The 27,466-nt window shown below is 40.8% G+C and overlaps 2 protein-coding genes across 2 annotated transcripts; both read left to right on the top strand.

Annotated features, from left to right (window-relative positions):
- The first annotated feature begins 1 nt into the window (after nucleotide 1).
- Nucleotides 2–18,945, top strand: CEP104 (centrosomal protein 104). The gene is given in 23 exon segments (XM_040533445.1): nucleotides 2–74; nucleotides 900–1,026; nucleotides 1,554–1,727; nucleotides 2,045–2,183; nucleotides 3,370–3,435; nucleotides 3,813–3,889; nucleotides 4,043–4,211; nucleotides 4,427–4,585; nucleotides 5,236–5,418; nucleotides 5,420–5,485; nucleotides 6,315–6,518; nucleotides 7,063–7,230; nucleotides 8,352–8,525; nucleotides 9,786–9,962; nucleotides 10,254–10,460; nucleotides 10,956–11,072; nucleotides 11,479–11,515; nucleotides 11,999–12,080; nucleotides 12,693–12,801; nucleotides 13,109–13,247; nucleotides 13,713–13,780; nucleotides 14,883–14,973; nucleotides 16,227–18,945. Coding segments are annotated over 22 exon segments (2,856 nt in total). The 5' UTR covers nucleotides 2–74; nucleotides 900–913; the 3' UTR covers nucleotides 16,364–18,945.
- A 963-nt stretch (nucleotides 18,946–19,908) lies between these two features.
- Nucleotides 19,909–27,361, top strand: LRRC47 (leucine rich repeat containing 47). The gene is made up of 7 exons (XM_040533841.1): nucleotides 19,909–20,594; nucleotides 20,680–21,126; nucleotides 21,603–21,719; nucleotides 23,345–23,460; nucleotides 24,370–24,472; nucleotides 24,914–25,003; nucleotides 25,940–27,361. Exons 1-7 carry the CDS (start codon nucleotides 19,956–19,958, stop codon nucleotides 26,180–26,182), a joined length of 1,755 nt encoding a protein of 584 aa, XP_040389775.1. The 5' UTR covers nucleotides 19,909–19,955; the 3' UTR covers nucleotides 26,183–27,361.
- Nucleotides 27,362–27,466: the final 105 nt, after the last annotated feature.

Here is a 27,466-nt window from a genome sequence, read left to right on the forward strand (position 1 = left end):
CCCCGCGGGTTGGGGGGGGGGGGGGGGAGGCGTTGCCAAGGCGACGGGCGGCCCGGCCGCGGGGCCGCGCTCAGGTGAGGGGACGGGCCCGGCCCGGCCCGGCTGAGGGGGAACGGGGCATGGCTGGGGGCGGCCGGACCGGGAGCCGCTGAGGGGCCCTGCCTGGGGCCCTGCGGGGTCTCTATGTGGGGCTGGGGCTGCCCGCGGCCCGGCCAGGCCCCCCCCCCCAGCCGTTGTCGCAGAGGCCTGCGGGACGCTGTCCTCCCCCCCTCTCACCAGGCCGGTTGGGGACGCGGAGGGAGGAAGGGAGGGGGAAAAATTAATTACTTAATTACTTAATGTCGGCAAGGTCCTGGGGGTCAGCGGGGTCTGTCCTGCCCGTCAGGAGCCTGTCCTGCCCGTCAGGGCCTTCCTTCTGCTGCTGTCTCTGTCAGTGGCCTGGGTGCATGCATAGTTGTGAAGCAGTGCTGGGCAGCTTTTGGCTGAATTCATTCTATTCCTTTCTATTATCGTTATTTTATTATTATTTTCGTCTTGACTCAAACGCACTGCGTACATCTGGCTGTGCACCGTGCTCCTCAGGCTGCCCAGAAGACCAAAGGGTTGCTCCTGGGCACATCAGAGCAAGTAGTTTCAAGTCTTGGACTAGTAGATTTAATTGAGTTTATAATCAAATTGCTGCGCAAGTTAATCAAACACTAACTATTAGTAAAACACTCAGTATAAGAATATGCTGAGTGTGCTTTATGGTGCTAGTATTAAAGAAAAATTAGATTTATAGTCATCAGCTGCTGATTTGATGGACCACAAGATTGAATTCCTGGCCTGTAGTATTTCAGTGTTCCTTTATTGCCCTTCTAGGGATTCGCTTAAGTTTAAAACATCTTTGTTTTGTCTAGCTCACTTCTGCAGGATGCCACACAAGATCGGTTTTATAGTCGTTAGTTCATCAGGACACGAAGATGGCTTCAGCGCAAAAGAGCTGATGGTTCACGCACCAACAGTGAACGGATGGCGATCACCACGGTACTACCAGGGAGAGGAACGTGCATTGTTCTAAAGCACTGAGTTTAAAACGCGTGGGAGGTGTAGCATGCATGTTCAGAGTAGTTTACCACATCCCAAAGCGAATCCATTATAAAACCAAAAAATCTTTAAGTTACTTTAACCTCATGGAATCCTTATCCTGGGGTTTAAAAAAAAAAAAAAAAGCCTTGGTTACCACCTGAAGACAGCATTACATTTAAAAAGAGACCTTTAAAAGAAAAAAAGGAGCTATTTTTGTTCTTGTCAGTCATCTTAGAATTTGCTTTGGCTTAGTGTTATAAGTACAGTCTTCTCAGCACATCTTCTTGAGGTATATGGGGCACTTTAACATGCATGCAATAAAGAGAAGAGGAAAATTATTTTAACTCTTTGAAACTCTTTGTTGTTACAGTTTATGTAATGACAACAAACTGACAAACTTTGGAAAGTTTCATAATTAAATGTTATTCAAGTTGGAAGAGAAGTCCTCCTTTAAAAAGATGACTCAAAATTGTGTATGCTTTCAGACTCTGTCAGTATCCACAGGAAATTGTTCTGCAGTTGGTGGAAAGATGCCGAATACGAAAACTGCAGTTGCTTGCCCACCAATACATGATTTCAAGCAAAATCGAGTTCTACATCAGTGAAAGCTTACCTGAATACTTTGCTCCTTATCAGTCAGAGAGGTTTCACAGACTAGGGTAAGTCAAAATGCTCTAAATTGTTGTATTAACTTAATCAGAAAGGCCTCAGAAGGAAATAAAACTCGTAATGTGTTGCATGCAACATTGATACACCAAAGCATACCATACTTCCTTGGGTCTGGAGGCTAAATAGGAGGCTCAGCTATAATTGGGGATAGAATTTTACTCCAGGTGTTCAAATCACACAAGTTACCTTTTGTCTTTAACGGAGCTCTTTCTGAAACACTTTAGCTTTAGAGTTCTCTCTCTTTATTTTATGCACATCTCTTTTTTTGTACATTTGGTCTGCTTACTTGCTACATTTTCCTTCTCAGTTATGTCCCTCTCTCAGACAATGAAAAGACTGGTTTCAAAGCACGAGAGTTAAAATCTGTTTATATGGATGCAGTTGGCCAGTACCTGAAGCTGATTTTCCATAAAAATTATGCCAATAAATACAACTTGTACAGTCAGGTAAGTTGAGTTAGTCCTTATTTTGTAAGCTAGATGAGGTTTCAGTGGCACAGAGCTGACATAGAAATCTGCTCCCTTAATGTCCAGAAGCTGAAAATGCTGTTTGAAAGCTCCTGGGTTTACTTTTGTTCGTGATCGAATGCATGCAACTTATCTAGAACAAACAAGTGAAGTGCATGCTGTATGGCTGTCTTTCATTTTGAGTTTTAGCATGCAAAGCAGGTTCTGTGCTGAAGACAAAGTACTTCCTCTGAGAACAGGTTTGTGGTCGCTTCATACCCACTCTTAGCCTTTAGGGTTTTATGTGGCATTAAGCAAAGGTGTTGTACAGACATCCAAATACAGAAAAAGTGAATATTGGCCTCTTAATTCTTTAGTGACTATTCACTTCCATCCCAGACAACAAAAGGGAACAACTGATGGCTGTACAACGTGATCTATAGATTTGGTAATAAATTTTTAATGAAGCATGAAGTGCATTTAGCACTTCACTTCGTGCTTTTCTTTGCATGCATACCACCCTGGAGATCACAGGTCCTAATTTGTTTGTCCGCAACACCATAAAGAAGATTTTGCAGGAGATCTTACACAACAGTCCCAACTGAGCTAAAATATTGGCTAAAATATTTCCACTGCTTAAGGTATTTTGTAAGTGAAAACATGTTTAAGAAAAATGTTACCAACTCATTGATGTCAAATTCATGTAAGATGAAGAGTAGCACACAATATGTGTGTCAATATGAAGAATATTTGGGAATCTTCGTATAAAATAAAACGGGCATGTTTGACAACAGAAACATGATCTGTTTTTTTCACAAAACAAGTAAACAAAACAACCTCAAAGCAGATCTTGTTTTTAACTTTCAGCAATCAAGTGGACAAACAATAATGTTAACATCCAAAGGTATTTTACCAAATAGTTGTTTTCAGATTAATTTTGTAGACAATATTGACATTGCACATTTTCCTATATTTAAGTAAAAATAAGGAAAAGGGAGAGGTGATATGAATTTAAATAAATCACTACTTGATAATTTTCAGATGATGACACTTCTGAAGGAATATCAGCACAAACTATCTACTGACTAATTGTGCGTGTGTATTTAAGAATGCCATTTCAATTTTTTGTAAGATGAGGAAAAGTTAATGACCTTTTGCGTTTCCATTTTCTTTAAATCTGTCCCAGGTTGCCCTAGTTGCTGTAAATATCATTGGAGATCCAGCAGACTACAGTAATGACAGCAATAATAATGTAAGTGCAAAGCATCCCTGTCTTTTTACTGTTGCTACGCGTGTTCAGTTGCAGGGTTTCTGAGATAATGAATGCATTTTACTTCTGGTAGTTTCATGCTTCAGCAGAGCTGCCCTGTATTGATTTTTATCTTACTTTGAAGCAAGAAAGATCTCAGGAATTGAGCCTAACTTGTGGACGCAAAAAAAAAAAAAAAAGATAATTAATTGGAACATTTGCATTTTCAGCCTTGTAAAATTCTCATATTTCAATATGACCCAACACAGAAGTAGGATAAGATGCATAGCTTACATTGGTTGTTTTAAGTCTGAATTTCTGTCCTGAACATACATGTTGTTGACGAATATGTATTAAGATTTATTTCTTTCCCCACAAAGCCTTCCAGAGAAAAGCTGATAGACCACTACTTAGGAAGTAAATCAGATGATCCTGCCTTAGATGGAACATACCTCGGGTAAAGATATTCTTTTGTATATACCCTGCCAAAACTTCTTGGTCTGAATTAGTGCTCAGTCTCTGTATTTTGTTGGTTCCCTGCTAGTGAAAACAGAAAACATACTCTCCGATCAGTCAATTTGGATTTATTTTTTTCATTTTATATCTTCAGGAAACCTGATTTCATTTCACCTCTGGATGATTTGGCTTTTGATATGTACCAGGATCCAGAAGTTGCTCAGATAATACGTAGACTAGATGAGAAAAAGCGTGAAGCTGTCCATCATGAACGCTACGATTATGCCAAGAAACTCAAACAAGCAATTGCAGACTTGCAAAAGGTATTGTTAAAAGTTTGTTTATCTCTGAAGTCAAATGGTTCTCCAGCGGTCCATCAGGAGCCCTAGCTTAATGTGGTATTGTAATTACTTCCAGTATGTTGTAAAAATAGTAATTGTAAATTCAGACAATTTGATTTAATAATTTGGTTGGAAATTCTATGTGTATGTATATACAATAATGTGATTCCAAGCTAACTTGTTAAAATGTTTTCTAGGTAGGGGAACGACTTGGACGGTATGAAGTAGAGAAGCGCTATGCTGTAGAGAAAGAGGATTATGATCTTGCTAAAAAGAAAAAACAACAAATGGAAGCATACCGCCTGAAAGTGTATCAGCAACTGCAGCTCCACAACCTTATGGATGCTGAGCTGATGGTGAGTGCTGTTATTCCTGATTCAGAAAGCTCAGTCGCATGGGTATTGTAAATAGAAATGGCAGAGCAACCAAAATAAATTCAGAGAATAAGAGTCATTGCACAGATATTTTATGATAATTACATAAGGATTTTAAGCTTTCTCTTTGGATTGTGGATTTCCCTAACCAAAGAGTTGCACATCTCGTTTTATGAACATGCTTAGTTCTCCATAAATTACATTACATTACAATGCTAGGGTCTAAAGCAAATGACATTAGATTCCTGAATGTTCTGCATTATTCCAGGGCTACCCAATGCAGATTCATAAAGTACTTTCTTCATATTTTGAAGTATTTCTCATTGGGGGTATAATAGGCTTACGCTGCCACGATGAGTAACCATACAGAAAATGTCGTAAGATGTTTAAAATTTTCTGTTGTTCTCAGAATGGAAACATTTATAATCTCTCCACACATGCATCCAACAGGGAATTATTTTCAAATTGTTTCATAAAGCTTCATCCAGTGGAAATAGTTGCACATCTGTGAGTAAGGTCTGATATTTGTTAGAAAGCCCCAGAATCTTGTTTACTGTCAAAGCTGTAATGGTAACAACTTTGGTTTTAGTACATTGTTAGCCTTACTTTCAAATTGTCTGTCTCCTTTTCAGATTCGAAAGCCAGCTGAATTGCCTTTGGAGCCTGTGATCTATGCTAACAATGCTCAGCACATAAAAGCTACAAATTCACCTTCTTGTGAGCAGATAGAACCACAAAAAGAAGAGCTTTGGAATGCAGAGTCTTTGCTAGAAGAAAAGGCAGTACAGCCCGCTTCTCCTGAGCCTGTTTTTTCCCCATCAGTCTTCTCCTCCTGCTGTGGCTCATCCCAAAACTTCCAGGGAAGTGTTTCCCAAAGAAAATGTGAGTAATGTACCCCTGTTACCACAGAAATCTACCACAGCAAATGATCTTGCATTCAACCTTCCAAAACAACAGGGTCTGTTACGGTTATCCTCATTGCTTGGACAGTATCTGAAACTGACTGTATTGCTGAGCAGTGCCAATCTGACAGTTGGTATTGGCCTTTCTCTCCTGAATTTCTTGGGAAGCTTGTTGCAGATGTTCACTAAGATTGAGGCAAAAAGGGATTATACCTGATTTACAAACAAATGAATGAAAAATAGACATTAAATAACTATTCAGAGGTCACACGGCTAATTTAGGAGCAGGACAGGCAGCTGAATTCAGCCTGCTCCATTAGTGGCGTAATAAATCTCCTTCTTGGAGATCGTATTTTATCTACGGCAGGAAGCAAATTTATTGGAATGTGACTGTAAGGTAAGGAGCACAGTCTTTGCAAATCTAATGAAGAGTTGCTTTGACTTTAGTAGCAGTAATGTTCTCTCTTAATGGAACGTTGACATAAAATAATTTAACAAACAAATAAAGCTTTGAGACTTGCTGGCTTCCTACCGAGAGGTGATTTCTTCTGTAGGTGTGTGCAGTTCCACAAAAGGCTTTTTGTGTGTGCTTTATGATATTCTGTATATAAGAAATAAGTACTGCTTACAAGCACTGATTCCATTTCTTTGTGATGTTTTTATGGGAGCCTCAACATCCATACTTAATCGTGAAGTGCTACTGCTTTGAGGGGAAAAAATGAATTGACTTGAGGCAAATGTGATTAACGATGAAACAACTTCACATCTAAGTTATTTCTAGAATAGGAGATTTTTATCTTGTCTGTTAGGTTGAATTTTTACCTTATGATGAGAGACCTCTTCCAGCTGTCCGTAAACATTCTGAGGAAGCAATTACATACCTTGAGCCAGAGATGACTGAAGGGGATATCAATAATACTCCAAGAAGTGGCATTACCAGGGAACCAGAACCGCTAACTGAGAAGGCACTGAGAGAGGCCAGCCCTGCTATTGAAGTTTTTGGAGAAGCCTTGGTAAAGAACAACAAAATAAGCGTGTAGATTATTGTGATCTGTTTTGGCTCGATTTGATTTCACTCGGTTGACAAAGACTCACTGATACGAATTTTACAAGTTCAAAGCTGTTACCTAAAATTCTGAAATTAAAAATGGGATACATGGATGTCTGTTTTCACCAGTGATATGACAAGGTAGCTTTTAGGATTGATTACCTGATAAGCTATTAAGCATATATTGTCTGGTTGTCAGCTTTAGGGGCACCCCCTGCCAGAATACCTATAACTTGCCACTGCGTATGGCCTTCTGTAAGGAGAGAAACCATTACTGTGTCTGAAGTGGTTCCTAGAGCCTGACCTGTTAATCCATTTTACTACTCATTTCTCAAAAACTCTGCGCAGAAACACCACTTTTAATAAAAGGCAGATTCCTGTAGAAAATGCCTGGGGATTGGATACTTAAGTTCATGTGCTCTTTTGAAGCTGTTTCTGTATATGAATGTTGAATAAATATTGAAGTATCAGTACCGACCTTTTAAAAGATAATCTCGTTCTGTGTTCAGGTCTCAGGAGCATATTCCAAAACTTGGTCATATCGAGAAGATGCATTACTAGCTGTATATCAGAAGCTGATGGAAATGTCAGTGAGCACTCCAAAGGAGGATTTAAAGAACATGATGAGGGCTGCCATTTTTCTTGTAAGGAGAGCCATAAAAGACATAGTATCTTCAGTAAGTAGTGATATGTTTGATAAGAAAAGGTCCCTAGCCTGCAATTTGCTCCGTGTGTTACATCAGCTCTGTCCCGGTGAAATCAGCAAGGACCCACACAGTGTTGTATCAGGATTACTCAGCAGCAAATCCCAAACTAGCAGAATAATTTTAAATACAAAAATGCTGTCACGTGGTATGAAATGTTGTATTTTTTCAAGTACAGCTATAATGGAACAAAAGTGTTAATGCATATACTTTTTTAACGCTTGGAATGTAAGGAAATGCACGCATAGAAGAGGAGAGCAGCTATGTATTCCCCCTTTTAAATTGTGATTGCTGCAGACTAGATCCTGTACGCTTTGTGTCATTGAAAAAAGTAGCACAACTGAATTAACAAGTGTAGTATGGAATAATTTTCATAGAATCTGCGTAAAGTACTGTTCCTAACATTATGTATCTTTTCCAGAGACGGATAAGCAATTATTATTGCAGCAGTAAAGATGGTGAATATCTTTAAAACCATCAGTTTAAATAATGTACAATGCTCCAGTGAAGAACAGCAAAAATTGCAGAACTGTAGTTAAGATATTTTAAATAATTTTAAAAAGTAGTTTGTAAAACTACTGTTAAATGAGTTTTAAAAAACAAACAAGAAAGTGGAATGTCAGCTTTTAGTTAGAATCAAGGATTTGTCAAAGCCTGCCATTCAACAGCATGGAAAATAGCATCCTGGGCTGAGTAATGAGCTTGAGAAACAACTGCTGATGCAGTAAATACTGTGGTTGAGGTTTTTTTGCTCGTTTGTTTTTAAATGAAGTTGAAATACAGCAATGGAGCAACTTTTAGTTTCCAACTTTGGAGACTACAGTTAGCCTAAGGGGGCTCGAACAAGAAAAAAAAAAGAAAAAAAAGAGCTATATTGCTGTTTATAAAATAAATTCTGAAGCCTTTCGCCTATGTCCTAACAACATGCTTTCTGGAGGAGAGTTATCTGAAGTAGCTTCCATTAACAGTGATACCATAATTATAGATTTCTGTTGCTGCTGTTCTTAAGAACCACAGAAAAGACTTTACAGTATTCTTTGAAAACAGGGATATGTATGGTATTTTTGTTCAGTGTTTCTTTCTTTTTTATTTAGGTTTTTCAAGCTTCCCTGAAACTTTTAAAAATGATTATTACACAATATATACCAAAACATAAACTAGGAAAACAAGAAACTTCTCATTGTGTGGAAAAAACACTTCCAAGTTTGCTTTCTAGAACAGGAGACTCTTCATCCCGTCTTCGCCTTGTTGCTTCTAACTTTATTCAGGTTGGCGTTTTTCTTCAAATTGCAGTTTGTTTAGCATTAAGAACATCACAGAGGTAACAACTGGATAAGATCTAAGCTGACTTGCCTTCAAGTCCAGCGCTTGCTAGTGTGAAGGATTGGGCCTCATACGGATAATGAAGTGGTAGAACCAACTTAGGATCCTTCCAGTGTTTTTTCTAGCAGTGTGTTGTTGCCTTTGTTGTGGGGGATAGTGTGGGAAGACGCCTGTTATCTTGTAATCTGCTGCTGCAGATGCAAGAATGGTGTTGTTCCTCTTGTATTCTCCTTATTAGTTACAAGTGATCTAAAGAGATAAGAACAAGAAAGTACCGACATTCTTCTCAGACTTCTCTGTTGCAATTTGGTTGTGTTTTTCACTGAATGTAAAAGCCAATCTGTTGCCAAAATATTTGGTACGTGGTTGTTAAAGAACCTCTTGCATTTAAGTATGAGTTTTATAGAGTCACTTAAACACAACTTCATTAGCAAACGGGGCATTAAATTGAAATATGTGGTGTTGTAGTATGTGATTGTATTAGGTAGTTGAAATAGATGATGTAAAAGTCAACTTAGGCATTTTTTTATGTTTTTGCTGTTTTAAAAGACATGGTCCGTTCCATGCTAAATGTTGGCAAAGAGCAGTTGTAAGTAGCTGCTAGAGGATTACAGACTCTATTTTCCAGGAAAACTTAGAACAGTAATTCTGTGTGAAAATGTGTTAATTCAGTCCCAAGAGGGCAGTAGGTGAGTCACTGGCTCTGGGTTATTTATCCTTGCTTGCATCCATACAAAGAGGGAAAAAGCGTTTTCTTTTCGCTGGGGATGTAACTAAAATTTCAACAAGGTCGTTGTATGACATGCTCTGGTGTGTCACTAAAACCCCAGAGATGACTGATTACTTTATTCCTACTGCTTGGATTCTTTGCAATGGATTTGTAATTGAATATTTGAGAGAAAATGAGAAATGGTTACAAATGTATTTTCATAGACTGGAGGTAGCCTGAAGAGAAGAAAGGTGCGGGGTGTTTTGTATCACTGCTACTAGAGGATGCACTGCCCTAATAAGCAGTTCCCTAGAGAAGGTACCAAATAGAAATTCTCTCTCCTAAAATAACAAATAGGCAGCCACTTTTTATGGAAGTCTTATTTCATTTTACTGAACTTTTTATAAGTAACTTAAAATAACTCTGCTTTGCAAAGGTGGTTCGTTTTCCTTATTTAGTATTCCTACATGCACACTGACTCTCTGTTTGCTTATAGGAAATGGCATTGTGTAGTGAAGTTAAACCTCTTCAAATTGTTCCAGTTCATTTGGTTCAACCATTAAAACCGAATTCCCCAACACATCTGGCAATGAGTCAAGTGGAATTAGTGGAATGCCTCTTGAAAGATATGGGAACTGAAAACTCTGGGTTTACCATCAGCAACGTCATGAAGGTAGGAGTCTGAATTTACAGCACTTTCAGTTCTTTTCTGTTTCTGTTGGATTTGTGTTTGTTTGTCTGTTTTGGAGTGCTTGGTGAATTATTAAAGAGAATTTATGAGCCTCTTGGAGGTGGTACCACACAATCTTGTGAGGAAGCACAATGCTAATATGGGGGAAAAAATAATCACTAGGTCAAAAATTGTTTGGAAAAAAAATTTCTGTATGAAGATTTCTGCCACTGCAGTATAGCTGTCTTAAACTAGTAAACAAGGCCTTTTTTTTTCTTTTTTTTTTCTTTTCAGTTTGCAACAGGAGCTTTGGAACACAGAGTTTATGAAGTTCGTGATGTAGCTTTGCGGATTATCTTCGATATGTATAGGAAGCACAAAGCTGCCATACTGGAATATCTTCCTCCTGATGATGCAAGCATTCGCAAGACTGTTCTCTATAAAACACTCTTTGATGGATTTACTAAAATAGATGGTAAACTTTCTGAAGCTGAAATCAGGGTATGTAATAAGAACGTGGAAGATACCTGGCTGCTTTAAACATTGCACGCAACTGAACAATGTACCAATTTCATAGATATGTTAGACATTGAATGACACGTAGGAGAGCGTCTAAAAGCATTGTTAGCGTTACTTAGTATAAAAAGCAGGTGTTTAGTTTATTACATATTCTCACTCTTACAAATATAGTCTACAAAGAATAGAGAGATGGTCCTTCTGAAATAATACACAATCATTTTGGAAAATTCACATTTAGTTTTCTGTGTTGGCTGGCCTTGAAAACAGTAAGCACAGAGAAAATTCCGTGTGTTCCTTTCAGGTTAGTGCAGAGGAATAGAAATTGGGTGGAGGTGTTGCTCCAGTCATTTAACCAACCAGGCTATTTCTTGTGCTGCATTGACCATTTGTTCTATGCTGATATTTTATGTTTTGCAGTCTCTCCTTTATGACAGATGGTTCAAAAACTTTTGTGACTGAAAGAGTATTTCTTGACAGGCACAGAAAAAGGCAGCAACAGAAGAAGCAGAGAAACAGAAGAAGGAAGAAATAAAAGTTCTACAAGATCAGCTGGCAGCTCTAAAGGAGATACAAGCAGAAGTTCAAGCTGGAAAGGTCAGGGTGTTTTGGGTTTGATTTTGATGTATGTTTTTCCAATCCTTTTTTGTTCCTCAAGTATCCTGGGCTTGGATAGTTTGCAATGAGACAACAGTAATGTCAATTTTAAGAGGGGCGAGGGGATGTGGAAGTAGAAGGGAGAGAGACTCCATGACGTGCATTAAGAGACTGATTTTCATCCTTAGCAGTCTAGTTTAATTTTGGGGTTTGTTTTTCCTAATGTAGTCTAAAATTTGGACCCCTCCAATTTTAGAACCTGAGGCATGAATGTTGTAAAATGCTGGCTCTACTTCTTAGCCTTTAATTCTAGAGCAAAATCAGGATACAGTCTATTATTTTTCTCCGTGGTTAGCATCACAGTCATTAAGGACATTTGTGACTAAAAAATGTCTTTGTTCAATAGGAAAAAGAGTCTGATTTTCAGAAGCCAAAGGATCAAGGTAGGTAATTTCAAGTAATATTACGAAAGGTAGAGAAATTTCTAGATGTTTTTGAAACAGTGTGCTACTGAATCTTCTCAGTTAAAAATATGCCTGAATGCTTTGGACTAGCTGAGTCGCAGCCTACTATAGTGATAACAATTAAGTTTATGAAAGAAAATTTACCATCAATGAGTCAGTTAATTTCTAGTAAGAAACAAGAATGACTTGGTTTGAAGCCATTTTAGATTTCTCCCTGATTTGAAGTAGATCATCTACTGCATTAAAAAATAATCACCAAAATATGTTGTTATTGTAGATCTCTAAAGCCATTGTTTCACAACTGCCATATAGGTATGTTGTCTTTCTGTGCTTGTTTACCAGCGTGGCAATGTTATTCTTCTAGTAGGTGCCTTGCTTTTGAGATCTGGAGAAGGAGTGTTCTGTGCATGCAGAAAAACTAATTAAAATGTGATCTTGGTTTTAATAGTTTTCTTTTTACAGGTTACCCAGTAAACAGAAGTCCACAGTCTGCAGCAGCAGAGATTCCAGATGATCGTTCCTCTGTTGCAAATTACTTGGATAAGTAAGTTAGATGAGCAGCTTCTAATTGCCTCAAGTACTGTGTATAACCTGCTAATAACAATAACATTTCTCTAGTAGATCAAAGCTTCAACATTTAAACAATGAAAAAGAAAATCTCTTCTAATAGATATGGAATTATCACCAAGCAATCCTAGGTGTTGATTTTTAACTGCTTGGATGGCACAACCTTGAACTTGTTTTCTGAGTAGCTGCTTGTGGGATGAAAAATTGCCACAGTTTAACGTTCCGCTACCAGTATAAAATAAGGCAAAGACATATTGCAAGTTTTTATCTGTATTGTAGGAGAAGGGCATAGAGAAAGCATCTGAAAATTCTGGAGTCATGAAAGCCAGTAAACTGAGCTTATCTCAGTGATTCTGTGGAATTGTCTTTCTATACGAACAAATGCTTTTAAATTTTATTTACCATAAATTATATAGTAGTATGTGTTCGTGTCCTATCCTAAGGTCAGCACTACACAGGGAAAATAAGGCCTATCAAAACGTTAGCTATTTTTCAGAATAATTTCTGAGAGAAGTGGGGATCGTCCATTTCAGTATATAGTGTTACTGATATTGTTGTGATATATGTCTGGTTTTTTTTTCCTCCCCAGCTTATGCATTTTTTGTGGTGAAAGGGATGAATCCTTCACAGACGAAGGACTGGATCTCCATTACTGGAAACATTGTCCTATGTTAACCAGATGTGAGCACTGCAGACAGGTCAGACATAAACTTTCTAGAGCGACTACGGGTCATTAACTTTTTATTCTGCTTTTAAGGTGGTATAAAACATATAACACTAAGGTAGATGAATTCTCAACACAACTGTGTGATCTTGGATAGTGCTTTTAGAAGAGAACAGCCTTATAAATTGTATCAACAACTGGACTAAAATTTCACTTTTTTGTGTGTCACTTTGAAAAGTGATATTTAACTTCCACAAATCGTATGAGCAGCTTTTTTAAATACTGTTCTTATTTACTCGCTACAGTACAAATCTTCTTGTGTACCTCTTGCTCTGTTGCAGGTGGTGGAAATAGCAAGCCTGACGGAGCACTTGTTGACTGAGTGTGATAAAAAGGATAGCTTTGGGAAATGTCAGCGATGCAGTGAGGCCCTTCCAAAGGATGAGTTGCCCAAACATATTAAGAGCAAGATTTGCAATGGTGAGTAATTTCAAACAGGAAGGTTGAACTTTAAAAAGTAAAGTCTGTCAGACTTTCAAGTACGGTATATTTTTGGAAAGTCAAACCACTTCTATTTAGGTACTGCACTATGGATTTAGAATTTTAATAAATCTTCAGGAGAGAACATTTTTAGAATAAACCCCTGTGCTTTTCATTGCTTGAACTGCTTTGCTTCCATCAATGCACAGAAAAGAAAGCCTGTGTCACATCCTTGTAAATTAAGGCCCATACACTTCTGTGATAACTGTCCATCATTCCTTTTGATCTTGTTGTTATATAGCTGATGATTAAACATGGGACTTCTTTGGGAGCAATTAATGATAATAGAGGAGGAGCTGGTTTAGTCATAGGGCAGCCTTACGCTCTTTGTTGTGCCGATCCTCCTTGTATATTTGAAATCAGCTTGTCTTTGCCATTCTTGCACTATTTTTCTAATCCTTTCAGCTGCCAAACCAGAACAAGTGGCAAACCATTGCCCGCTGTGCCATGACAACTTTTCTCCTGGAGAGGAGGTAAGGACTGCCTTCCAGACTGGTCTGATTTTGTTACACCGTGGGGATTTAATGTGCTCCCTTATAACACTGGCTCAAAAGTAAGGAGTTAAGAAATTGCCTGGATTATTGCTGGGGTCTGTAATGGCTACCTCATACTCTGGGTACTGTATTTGAAACTGGGTCTTCTACTATCCCAGGTATATATGGGAGCCACAGGGCTACAAGCTATTTGGTGGTCTTTTTCCTCCTCTATAGGCAACTGTACACTTCACAGCTTTTCCAATTCCCAGCTACTACCAGGCTCTGTGTGTTCATTTACCAGCCCTAATATTCCGAGTAAAATTGTGCAGCTTAAAGTACTGCAGCGGGACTGAGCACATCCAACAGGGCATTCAGGATTAAGATGCTGTTGATATGGGTATCACAAAAAATTGACACGAGGGAAGTAAGCAAGACTGGCTATGATTGGCAAGATAGTTGGGATGGCCTCTCTCTACTTCCTACATATCGTTTCCTTTAACGGCATAATGCTGTGAAATCTCAGCTCTAAAATGTGCTTCCAGCAACGGAAAATAATTATTGATAATCTATCAAAAGTTAGTAGTTCAGAAAACATTTAACGTATCTGTTCTGTCCTTTATGTGAATCATCTAACACTCAAAACAGCAACTTTATTTTGAGTGTTAGTTCCAGTTAAATGTCAGTGTGATACATAATCTGTGTCGTTTTCCTCCTTCCAGCAAGATATGACCATTGAGTAGTGCTTCTATTCTCAAAAATAATTTTTTTTCCTAAATCTTTCTGGCTTTGCCCAGGGTGGGGAGCCCAGAAAATACTGTAACCAAGCCTGGAATGTCAGTTGAGAAATGTATGTAGTGTTTGAATTTGGGGAATGTATAATTTTTTCTTACTTCTGCTCCAATTCTTCTCTAGATTGAAGGGGCTCTCATGTTTTCTAGTAATAGCAGCTCATATTCTTTTTATTCACTGAATGCTTTATCTATTGCCATATCATTTTTCCCATGTTTAAGAAAAAATGTATGTGCATACAATGCGACTAGATAAAAGACTGGATAATTTTGCTGGGTTTGTAATATCACTTCTTTTTAATTGATTTTAGGCCTGGAAGTCTCACCTAATGGGCAAAGATGGCTGTAAAATGAATCTGCGGAGATTATCCACAATAAATAAAACTCTTCTAGTGCAGCCTGGTAAGAGTTTTTTTTGGGGGGAGGGGGGATTATGATTATGCTTTCTTACTATGTTGCTTACTTTCTTACTATGTTGCTTATAAAAAGTATTTCACCCTTGAGAGCAATCTGGCTTTTTTTAACATGCTTTTTGTGTTTGTGTAACCTCAGTGATATTTCTTATGCTGTTACAGACTACAGTACACTTAGGAAGCAAGTTCTCAAAATCATTCAGTAACAATAACTTCAATAACAATAATTTAAAGGTCAATTGATAGAGGAAGCTGCATTTCTGGTAATTTTATTATTTCAGTCTTCTTTCTACTTAATAGCGTGGCCGTGGATAGAACAATCAGCAATGATGCTAACCAGTTACCATTCCAGAAAGCCCCTGAACATTGACATGGTGAATTGAGAGCCTGTTTTGTCTTTTAATGTCCCATCAGAGAATGCTAATCTAATCCTACCCACAAGATGAATTGAATAGTTAGAGCTGTATACTGTTTTTTCCTTTTCAGCTTGCAGTCTGGAACTGGGCAGAATTTATGACTATGCAGTTTCTTCACCAGCAAAGCAAAATTGATGCTTGTCAGATTTTTTTTTTAAGTTGTCTTTGTTTATTTAGTACATGCAAAATCCTCTTATTGCATGAACACAGAAAATAAGTAAAAACACTATTTTCACTGCTTTCAGCACCAAAACAGTTTTGGCAGGTATCATCCAAAACTTTCCTCTCTTCAGGCTATTTTCAGGATTTTTTAATCCCTTGCATGTTCAGGCCATCACTAGAGTTAACCTTCTCTGTCTGAATTTTGCTTTGCTCCTATCTTCATTTCACAACTGCTCTCAAATTCCTGGAAAGAACTGTTAAATTGTCTCTCAGCTGTCGTAAGTGAGTGCAGTTTGCCACCTACAGTCGTCTCTCTGTCTTCAGCCTTGCTGTTGCTCCTCACTGATGAGAAGGCTAGTTAGTTTGTTGCTTTTTAGAATTTGAAGATGTCAGAAGGAACTTAAATCCTGCCTTGATAAAACTAAAACCTGAGAGCAATTTCCTAGAGATAGGAACTTTGAGCATTTAGTCCTACCGCTTTTGGTATGAGATGCACCTTGACACACTGAGAGGTTAAGGATTCTTGGACTGGACGCCTGCCAACTTTTAGTTACTAATATTAGTTGTTCAGACTTAATGTTTCTTGAGAATCAAAATGGTAAATAAAATTCAAGGCTCAGACTAGATGTGCTTGCAAATAATGATCTGTATGGTCTCTTCACAGGAAGAATAGGTGGCCACTATTTAAGGAAACCAGATCCTTCAGGAGCAAAAGCTCGACCTCCCTCTATAGGAAGCAAGATCCCAACCCCAAGAGGGGGCCCAAATAAAGGCACTGGCAAAACATACTCAAAGCGATGACAGGACAAGTATGGTATTCTTTGTTGTAATAACTGGGCATGTAGTTATTAATAGTTGTTTAAAATCGTGGGCAACGTATCATCTTTCTCATTTGACTACCCGAAGTTGTTTTTCAGCCTTGAGCAGTACTTGCCTCATCTGAGAACTGCAATCCATAACTTCTTTGGTAGCTGTCCGTGCAGCACTGTGGTTTTGTCCATGAAATGTGCTTGTTAGAAATAGGCACGTGTTCTGGGACAGACCTATCCTGCCTCATTCCCTGGATAGCACAAGGAAGGCTCTGCATGGGTCAATGACTCGTTCCTCACATTTAAAAAAATAAAAAATAAAAAAAATCTAAATAGGATAGAATTAATGTGGAGCAAAATCAGCACCAGAGCTGTGCCCTAGCTAGTGGATTAGTCTCAGGCTGTGGTTCTAACAGTCTGGTTTTGAGATCCAGTAGGGAATTTCCTTAAGATCCAAAAGCCACTCGTTTCTGTTTTTTTTGTTTGTTTTTTTTTCCTTAGAGAACAGCAAGAAAGTTACCAAGCAGAAATTGTACTAGGCTTTCAGGACAGAGCTGAAAAGAAATTTTCTTTTGAGCTAAGTCTAATGCTTGTTTAACATTATACATTCCGTAAGTTTGGGAAATAATACTTATACTTACCACTTGGTCACTTCAGTGTAAAAATTGCAGCATATCTTGCTAATAGTTTGCTGCTAAAATTAACTTTATAATGTGCTGAAAGAACTAGCTTCAATTTTTGTTTGTCTTCCCATCAGATGCCAGCGGTAGACAAATAGGTTGTTTGTTTACACTGTGTGTACGGGCTGGATTAGGAGATAGGTCTCATGTATGTATTTTTGCACTACATCACTGCATTTACAGAGATTTCATCATAATTAAACTTGAGGAAATACCAATGAAAAATGAATATATAGTGAGCAAAATAGACTTGTGGCAGTTGCCCAGGTTCCTTGGTGGGATGGAGTTAGTATCTTACTGTAGCAGATGAATGAAGATATTGCTGTATATTTGGCATAAGGTGAAATGAAAAATGCATGCACTAATTTAAAAGATAACTTCACTCTCCTTAGGAATACCAGAGCCTGTAATTTTCTGAGCTCAAGCATGTTAATAATGTCCAGTGAATGGATCTCTCTGCTTGGGTCAGCCCAGGCTCCAGGAGTAACACAACCCATGCATGGCTGAGAATTGGTTTCGCTGCTGAAGCCTGGCCTTTACATACACTTCAGGTTTAGAATCTTAAAGCTAGTAGCACGGTACCCAAAGTGCTACTCGACACCAAGAATTAGCACCAAATAAAAAAGCTGAAGGGCTGGCTGGGTATTGCTGCATGACATGCCGTTACGTAGGCAGTAACATGAAATAGCTATTCCGTGCTGCCTCGCTGTGCACTAAGTGCCTTATTAGTCCGCTTGACAAGAGGATTAAGCTAAGCTGCAAGAATCCCGTTTGGTATATAAGAAGCGTGTGTACCTATGGAGCTACTGTAAAAGTAAAGTCGTGCTTTCAAATCTCATACAGTTAATACTGAGATATTTACCTAAGAGCTGACCCCTTTAAAAAAAAAAAAAAAGACTGAAAAGCTTGAATTAGTAAATTTAGTCCTTTTTTTCTGCTTTAATGTATGTCCTCTCAGCTCCCTTCTAAATGCAGCTCTAATACGGAGTTTCTCTAATTAGATCTGTTAGATCAGCATGTGACTGTTTAAAAGCTTCAAAGAGAACAAATTATATTAAGGCACAATCAATGAAGCCTTGGACCTAAAGCAACACTCCTAGCATTTCTACTGGTAGCGTTTAGGCAACTGCTTTCCAGGATAGAATTAATTGCGCCTGTGTTGATGTCCACCACAGGTACAGGAATGAGTGATCACGGTAATATAAGGAGGAGATCTGGGGGTCGTGCTGTTTGCTATCACGGAGTGAATTTGCAGTGTTGCTTTGTACATATATAGCACTGATTTTATAATATACAGGTTTTATAGTTTGCGTGCAGCCTATCTACAAGCTCGTGATTTTTACAGGTAGATCAGTGCACTTATATTTTCAAAGTCTTTATATAAATTTTCTTTATTCCTAATATATATTAATAAATATACAACCACAATGAATATATATATTTATATATGTATGTATGTTTACTTCTACTTTAGTGACACAGGTTCCCACTTTAGAACCTTATTCCTTATGCAAGCAAAGTAACCATTGATTTTGCTCAGAGATTAGGCTGTGCAATGGACTGCAGGCTCATGAGCTATTGCCCAGAGCATTTTCTTTCCTTTTGGAAGCAAAGCTGTGAGCTTTCCCTTGTGAAAGTTCAATGAATAATAATAAAAAAACTGTTTGCAAAGGTCCTCCGTATTTTCTGCACTGGCCAATACAGCGCATACTTTAAATTGTAGCTCTCCATTGCTCCTCAAGCATGGCTTTTAAACACAGTCAAACAAAACGTAATTAAAATACTTAATCAATTATCCTGTATGTAGCAGGATGTGTCCTTTTATTTGGTAATATTATGTACCAACCTTTTTAAATGTGTTTTTAAAAATAAATAAATAAATGGCTTGATTTAAACAAAGTTTAAAAAGCTGTTCACTGGGGTGAGGGTCGTGTTCTGCTGGCTGATCTGTGTAATTTTTTTCTCAAATCTGGAATAGCTTTCTAGCAACATCTTAAAGGAATCTGTTATTAAGTATGTCATGGTGTGTAACATTCGGTGAGAGTGGAAGGTAGCTTTAGACTACTTTGCACCCCCAAAGTAAGGTATAAAGATAGTATTAACTACTTAATTGTAAGAATGAGAAATACTTTGAAGTGAGAAAACGGAAGCAGTTTTTAAGACTTGAAAGGACCTCTTTTGGGCAAAGTAGTGCCCTTTGTGTCATTTTTAAAGGACAATTTGCCTGGGCTGCTGCCTTTCATTTAACAACCAACATCTCTTTTCTGCTGTGGCAAAATAAACACTGGAGTAAAGAACAAAGTGAAGTTTGTTTTTGTGCCATAAAATGGGCCAGAGTAAGACATGTTACAGATGAGCAGGTCTGATGAACTGAGAGGGGGTCGCTGAAGGGTGGAAGACTGGAGTCTGGAGTGATGGAGCATCGCTATTAGAGCAGGAATGAAGCCGTGGACCCTATCCTGAGGTTTTTCCCATCTGATCGCTTCTTACATGCTGTACCCGATGGTCTGCTAAGCTGTTTTCGTCCCTCCGGCCAGCAGAGACTACAGGAGAGCGGGCAGCGTCCCCGCTTGCGGGAATTCACCTATCTCCAGCACCTGCTGGTGTCCCCCTCACACGGGATCCGTGTTTTCGTTACATGCTGGATAAGCGAACAAGGCGTTTCCTTTTGTCACTGCCACTTCGGGAGAAAAAGTCACTTACGTTAGACCCATAACCTCTTTAAATTACCGCGCTCGCAGCCTGGTAGGGGCCCGGCGCTGCGGGCGAGGAGGGACCGGGACGCCCGCCCCCGGCTGCCGGCGCAGGCTCGGTGGCGGCGGGCGCGGCGCGGGGCGGATCGGCACGGCCCGGAATAGCTCGGCACGGCTCGGCAGGGCCCGGAATAGCACGGGACGGCTCGGGATGGCGGCGGCGTGGCCGGAGCTGGAGGCGGCGGCCCGGGAACGGCGCCGGGAGCTGTCGCTGCCGGGCGCGGCGGTGTCGGAGCGGGTGGCGGCGGGCGGCGGGCGGCTGCCGGCGGCGCTGCTGGGGCTGCCGCTGCTGCAGTCGCTGGAGCTGAGCGGCTGCGCGGCGCTGCGGGAGCTGGGCCCGGGGCTGGCGGCCTCCCTGCCCGCCCTGCACACGCTGGTGCTGCGCTGCAACGCGCTGGGCCCCGCCGGGCTGGGCGAGGGGCTGGGCGGGCAGCTGCCGGCCCTCCGCCTGCTCGACCTCTCCGGGAACGGCCTGGAGGCGCTGCCCGCCGAGCTGGGCGGCGTGGAGGGCTCCGGGGAGGCCGAGGGGGAGCAGCAGCAGCAGCCCGCAGCCTTCCCGCAGCTCCGCAGCCTCAACCTGAGCGGTAACCGGCTGCGGGAGCTGGGCCCGGGGCTGGCCCGAGCCGCGCCGCAGCTCCAGGCGCTGCTGCTCTCGGGCAACCGCCTGCGGGCCCTGCCCGGCCGCCTGCTGCCGCCCGCCGCCGCCTTCCCCCTCCTCAGCCGCCTCGAGGCCGCCGACAACGAGGTGGAGGAGCTGGGCGCCGACATCGCCGCCCTGCCGGCCCTCAAGGTGCGGGCAGCCCGGCCCCCAGACCCCCAGTACCCCCCAGTACCCCCCAGTACCACTGCCCCGCTGACCGCGCCGTCTCTTCCAGAGCCTGGACCTGGCCAACAACCGGCTGACGGAGCTGCCCGCCGCGCTGGCCGACTGCCCCAGGCTGAAGGAGGCCAACTTCAGGGGCAACCAGCTGAGGGACAAGCGGCTGGAGAAGATGGTCAACGGCTGCCAGACGAAGGCCATCCTGGAGTACCTGCGGGCCGGTGGCCGCGGCAAGGGAAAGGCTGAGAACGCCAGGGAGGAGGCCAGGAAGAAGAAAAGGGAGAAGCAGCAGAAAAAGGACGGCGGGGAAGGGGAGCAGGACGAGCTGGAGGCCGTCAGCAAGCTGCTGGTGAAGGTTCTGCACGTCTCTGAAAATCCCACGCCGCTGGTTGTCAAAGTCAGCCCGGGCGTCAGAGATGTCCGGCCCTTCATCGTGTGCTGCGTGCTGAAAGGAGTAAACCTAAATCCAGGCAATGCCCTGAAGAGGTTCCTGACCGCGCAGGTAGCTGTCGGGGCCTCCTTATTCTCATTTATGAGGGGAAAGTTGTCAGCAGCTCTGAAAGGATGTGGTTTGTGACCTGGCAGGCTGCTTCTGGGCCTTCAGGTGGCAGATGTTAGCTCCTTCCAGACTGCGAGGCTCGAGTGCTGGGTGCTTGCTTTCCCAACTCAAAGTGCTTACTGCCCGGTTGGGAAACCTGTGTGCTCTGCTTCGCTCTCCTTATGCTTCGGTTGTGATTTGGATGAAATTATTCTGCAGGTGAAGAGGAACGCGGGGTTTAATCCAAAAGGGTAAACAAAACTTACAGACTGCAGAGCTTTTAAGTGCTGTATGAGGACGCGCCCAGAAGCCATTCAAATTAGGGTTACTCAGCTAGTTGGAAATGCTGCAGACATTCAGTAGAGGAGAACGCTGAGCCTAGGAGGGATAAATCGCATTGATATCTTTGTTCTAGTTTGATTATGTTCTTTATGTTTTAGACTAAACTGCACGAAGACATCTGTGAAAAGCGGACAGCGGCCACCATTGCCACCCATGACTTGCAGTTGATCAAAGGTCCCCTGACATACGATGTTCAGCCTCCTGGTGAGCTGAAGGTAGGGGCAGTGCCAGCTGTGGATCTTTCCCTGTTTTGTTTTCATTTTTTTTCTTTCAATTTCTGGAACTTTGTAGAGTGGAAAGAACTTTCTTCTTACCCCATAGATGCAAGGAAAAAAAATAACTCCAGGAATTTTGAAGCTAATGTTCTTGCCATCCTGCTGTCATGAGCCCTGCTTGAGCAAGCCTTGCAGAGCTACCTGGTGGTACTCCAGGACCAGTTACCAGTCCATCTGTTTGGGGACTTAAAGCAATGAGGGAAGCAGACATAGGCTTTTTTGACTCTACAGACATTCTGATGTAGCTTAATGTGTGCCTTTGCTTAGGGTGGTTGAGGTACTGGTGTTTCACTGTTGATCCTTTCTCCTATGTTGTGGTGTTTCCATCTTAATGTTCCCTGGAGGTCCGTATGTGTTAGGATGTGCCTGGAGTGTCATACAGCAGAGCAGGTGCTCATTCATTGAGTGTGCCTCGATCAGCAGCAGCCTTCCAGGTAACCTAATTAAAATAATTCAGGTTTTGTTGGTTTACCCAGTCTTGGGTTATTTATGTTGCTGCTTTCAATGAAAAAAAAAAAAACAAAAACAAAGATTGCAGTACATTCGTATGTCAAGCTCTTAGGCTGTACTTGCAATCCAGAATACCAAAATGCTACTTCAAATTTGCAATCCTTATTTATTTAGGCCCTTTAATATCCTGCCTCCAGAAGCAATGTCGCTGTAAGACTGACCTGTTAGGCTGTTCTGACTCTTTGGGGTTGACCCAAAGTTTCCATTGCATTCTGCTCTCTAGACTTGTGTGTAACTGCTCCGTGCACGTTACCTAGAAAGTGCATTTCCAGCCTGAATAAGTTGTTACGAATGATGGCACATCTTCAATAACAAAAACCCTCTCTGCGTATGAGATCTAGCCGAAACTTGGAGATATTTTTTGTTGTTGCTGCTGATATCCTCTACAAGAAAAAATCCTGTTGCAAAGAGGTACAGGATTTACTGAAACTTTAGTTTTAGTAACACTGTGCCCCAGGTTAGGGTGAGAAGCCATTTATCTCCATTGCCTGGGCTGTTTGGTCTAATGTGCTGCGTGATCAAATAGAAAATATCTTCAATCCGTAGAGGTTTTGAGTAATGGTGTGAAATGTATTAACCTGATGTAGAGTCTGCTGGACAGTCTGAATAGTAACAAAATCTGGTGAACAGTCTTCAGTATTGGAAAAGAACTGGGAATAATGCCTGGCCTTTGGTTTTCTTTTATCAAGTAGCAGAAATGAAGAAGCACTGGCAGCAAATATTTTGCCATATGATTGGAAATGCAACTCCTGCTCCAAAAAATGGAACGTGCTTTAAAGAACTGCATTTTGTAGCTGCCTTAACAAGTTAAAGTACACGATATAACTGCACCAGAAAAGCTAGGAGGTTTATTAAGGAGAACAGTGATGCGTGTGAACACCTGAGAATTTGCTGTTGCTTAATTCCATGCAACGTGTAGAAATACAAAATTGATTGTAAGAAATTCCACTTGATGCGTGGTTTTAATTTTCGTCCTGCTTACAAGGGAGTTTTAATAATCCTGGTGTTTGAGTCACTCATAAAATTAAATGTTTCTTTTTCCTTGTATGGTGTAGATAACGCCCCTGGGCCGAAAGGAGATCAAGGCAAAGGATCTTCTCCGTCAGCTGCAGCTAGAAGCAGAGGAGCAGAGGAAACAGAAGAAGCGTCAGAATGTTTCTGGGTTGCACAAGTCAGTGTTTCGTTGTTTTTCTTCATGTGAATTTTGGCAACTCATTCTTGCATGGAAAAACAGCACTGAAAGAAATGTGCTCAAATGTATTATGAAGCACGTTCTGTAGTGGTGATTGGGCTAACAAACTCTGCGTGAGCTTTTAGGTGGTGATATGAAAAACACTGAGCAGCATTCAAGCTGAATCTTTGCTTGAAGAGTAACCCGTAGTAAAATGATGTTGCTGAGTGACTTCATTATTTCTAGTTATATCAAGAGTAAATTCTTGTCATATTTATCACCTTTAAGAGTAATTTGTGTACTTAAAATAGCAAGTAGAAGGGTACCAAAGAGAAATGAAGTTTGTCATGCACGTTCAATAACTGAAGCGAATCAGAGGTGCTGTAAATCTGCGTGTAAGAGCAGACGAGCTGTGAAGCAGAGTATCACGCTACCCTGTTCTGTTTACTGCTCATGTAGAGATCACCACCCATATCCATCAGTCATGCAGCTTGGAGAAGTTTGTCAAGTACATAATGGAGAACTGTGTCCCGCCATAGTAAGTAAGAGGGAAAATTAAATAAGTAAGCCGTCTGGAAGAATCAGACGATGGACTCTGATACTCCTGTTCAAGCACTGGGATCTCTGAAGGCACTAGGAGCCTGTCTGACTACTTTAACAGTGTGGATATGAAGATGTGAGTTATTTTATGGTTCTAGCCCGTCAGTTCCTGTAGCTAGTGGCTTTCGTGTTATTAGCTGCATCACCGTGACATCATTCTGCTGAATTTTAGTGCTCTGACTTCTGTTTTTGTCACGTGGTAGATCAGGAGCACACTAATTCATTTTTGTCACCATTTTGTGCCGCTTTGTCCAGCTGCTGTTCCAGTTATTTTTTGATTGTTTCTTTCTTTCTTTCTTTTTTTGGCAGGTATCTCCAGTTGTTGGATGGCAAAGATAACTACCCATGTCTTGTGGATGCTGAAGGTGTTGTGATTTCTTTCCCACCAATAACCAATAGTGAGAAGACAAAGGTACTAGCTGCTAGTGGAAATAGGTTAATCAGAATTAAACAGTGTTTCTTTTTACTGAGAGAGATTTAACTCTAGGTTCAAAGCTCTGTGCAGTTCTGTGAAACTTGTGATTGTGTTCCAAATATAAATCTCCAAAGCCTTACTCTTGTCCACTAGACTATTGGATTGCGATGAATCTCAGTTATATTTTTACCTTTGTAAATATGTAAACCTCTAGCAAGCTGTTCCAAAGGCACCGGCCTGCTTTTGCAGAGGAGGCTTTATTGAATGGCCAAGACAAGGGTGGGAGTATAGTTTTTGACTTGTAAGGAAAGGCAGTACTTTGCTTGTGGTTGAACTGAATTAAAGCCTTTAATCCTGTTTTTGTATTGAAATATTGCCAAGTGGCTGTGGGTGAGTATGCTTGATTCATTACTTACTTTACCTGTGATATTCTTACAGATTAGAAAAACCACCCATGATCTGTTTCTGGAAGTGACAAGTGATACCAGTTTACAGATATGCAAAGATGTCATGGACACTCTAATTCTGGTAAGTAATTCAGCAAAATAATCCTGTCCTTGGTGTGCTTCTCAGCAAAATGTTTAATTGCTCACGTGTAGAAGAATACAGAAGCTGTGTTTTTTCTGAGGGGGAGAAAGAGGTGTTTTTTTTCCTCCCTCCCTCTCCTTCCATTCTTGCTGTATCTCAAAAGGTTTTTGTATTATATTATGAGTAAGAGGCAGACCTCAAAACTCACCAGGGTAAATAATGTTGTGCTACCACAATGGGAAATATATGGTTTGATTTTCAACACTTTCTCCTTGTTAGTGAGCTTATGCCTTCAGCTGCTACCAGTACATTCTTCTAGGGAGGTTTCTCACCTCAGCATGCCCGACAATTAGTTTGCTTGCTCCTCTCATTATTACAGAATTACCTTTCAGATCCTTTATTAACAGTTGGACAATCTCGCTAAATGCTCCTCAACATCTTTCTTTAATTAAAGCTATCTTATGAAAATAGTAAAACTTGGTATAGGGCAAGTACAGGATAGCATGCTGTTGAATATTTTGCAAGATAAATGTATTTTTTTCTTGTCCAATTAACATAATGAAGTGTTAGTGAAGGTTAGCATAATGGATGTGAGGCAGTAACAGAGACGATTTCAAATGCACTGAAAGCAAATGTGTTAGTGGTGATCCTACCGCAGGCTCTTGGTGCTTCAGCTCCATTGCTTTGACAAAGCCCAACTTCTCCGTTAAATGTAAGAAAATAACTATTCAGAAGGAGCAGGACCTGGCAGAGAAAACAGCAGTGATAGCTGAAAGAGCTTTTGATGCTTCCTGAAACATTCTAACCTGCTGAAGAATGTTTCATGCAAAAATTCCTCTAGAGGCCGGCCAGATCCACATCTTGGAAACAACTTTGAGTTGCTCCAAGGGCTTAGCTGCAGAATTAACCTTGCTTTCTGTGTTTTGCTTGTAACAGAAAATAGCAGAACTGAACAAATTCACCTTGGAAAATAAGGAAGAAGACTCAGGCTCAGATAACGAACCTGATGCTCTTTGTGGACCAGTGAATGTGAACCCCAGCCAAAATACACAGCAGATGAGTTTTCCGTTGGTAGTGGAGCAGGTTCGAGTGGTGGACACAGACGGGAACTTGAAAGTACTTTATCCTTCAAAAACTGACCTAACCACAGTTTCTTCTCTTCTGACTGTAATACGCTAGCAGCTGTCAAAGCTAAGAAAATTGTTCAATTTTCTTTTTTTTTTTTTTTTTCCATATTCAATAATGCAACTTGCACACAGTGAGATTGTTTGTTTTAAAGAAAAGATGGAGTGCATCCTGTCTGGGTGTGTAAAAACTTTAGTTTGATCAAGCCGTGGTAAGGAGTGTTGCATTCTCTCAGCCTTAATAGGAAGTTGTCAGTATTCTGACTAGGTGGAGACAAGAGCGTCATCAAATGCAAACGGAAAAGTAGAGAACGTATTCGAAGTCAGAATGTACAAACGTGTAAGGAGAATCCTCACGACATCATAGCGGTTTGTAAAATGAACACAGTCATATTTCTCTGCAAGGTAACTATTTCTTCCCGGTATGTTTCATCTGGATTATTTTGGTAGCTGAACTGAGAAGTGCAGTAGGTGACAGCACTGACACTAAGTTACATTCTGTATGCCACTTCTGAAGACAGGATGCAGAAGTACTTAGCTAACATCTCATTTTGCATAGTTTTATATCTGGAGTAACCATGAAACTGAAAATCCTGCCTATTTTAAAAATCTTCAACCTAACCACTGCCAGAACTTGAGCAATGAGTTTTACTCTGTTTTTTTTCCGTGTTAACGCATTTAACACAGCTTTCATGTTTAAGTGAAGTCAGGTAATGACTGAAGGGGCTTGTGTTCCCTAGGGCGTTTTAGAGCCATAATCCAGCCATGTGGAAATACCAGTCACAGTGAATTTGTTGTGCACTCATCAACTTAGCTGTTGGTCAAGATCTGAATTTGTTCTTGCTTATGAAGTCCAGCTCTGTTCAGAGGGCCAATACTGGCTTACGGTGACAACACTAAAGCTCCCCACCTCCCCAGAAGGTAAGCGTTTTTGCCCAGAGTGACGCTGGTGGAGCAGTCAGTCACACTCCAGTGTGGAGAGTGCTGGGGACTCCTTCCAAAATACACATAGTCTGAGTGATTCTAATTTTTGCAGTCTCTGGGTGATTTTTATTTACATCCTGGCTGCCAACTGTATGAATGCAGACCTGTCCATAAGCTAGGGTGACCCGTGGATTTACTTTTTTTCCCCGTTAAAAACAATGTAGAGCTCTAACAAAACTTCCAGATACTGTGTCAAATGTGTCAACGTGTTGCATATTGAATGGAAAATAAAATGGTTCTTGCAGTCGCATGTCACTGTCACTTGTTTGAGCATTGGTGAGTTTTCCAGTCATGTAACTGTACAAACTTGGCACAGTGGTAACTTTTTTAAGCTACTTGTATCTGAGCAGTCCTA

The sequence above is a fragment of the Cygnus olor genome, chromosome 21, assembly GCF_009769625.2.
Source record: "Cygnus olor isolate bCygOlo1 chromosome 21, bCygOlo1.pri.v2, whole genome shotgun sequence".
Lineage (NCBI taxonomy): Eukaryota > Metazoa > Chordata > Aves > Anseriformes > Anatidae > Cygnus > Cygnus olor.

What these genes read in the sequence shown, in the direction of transcription:
- LRRC47 (XM_040533841.1), top strand. Translation starts at nt 19,956, where the DNA reads ATGGCGGCGGCGTGGCCGGAGCTGGAGGCGGCGGCCCGGGAACGGCGC. An exon ending in CCGCCCTGCCGGCCCTCAAG is followed by an intron (nt 20,595 to 20,679) that starts GTGCGGGCAGCC and finishes CGTCTCTTCCAG; the next exon opens with AGCCTGGACCTGGCCAACAA. An exon ending in AATGTTTCTGGGTTGCACAA is followed by an intron (nt 23,461 to 24,369) that starts GTCAGTGTTTCG and finishes TTTTTTTGGCAG; the next exon opens with GTATCTCCAGTTGTTGGATG.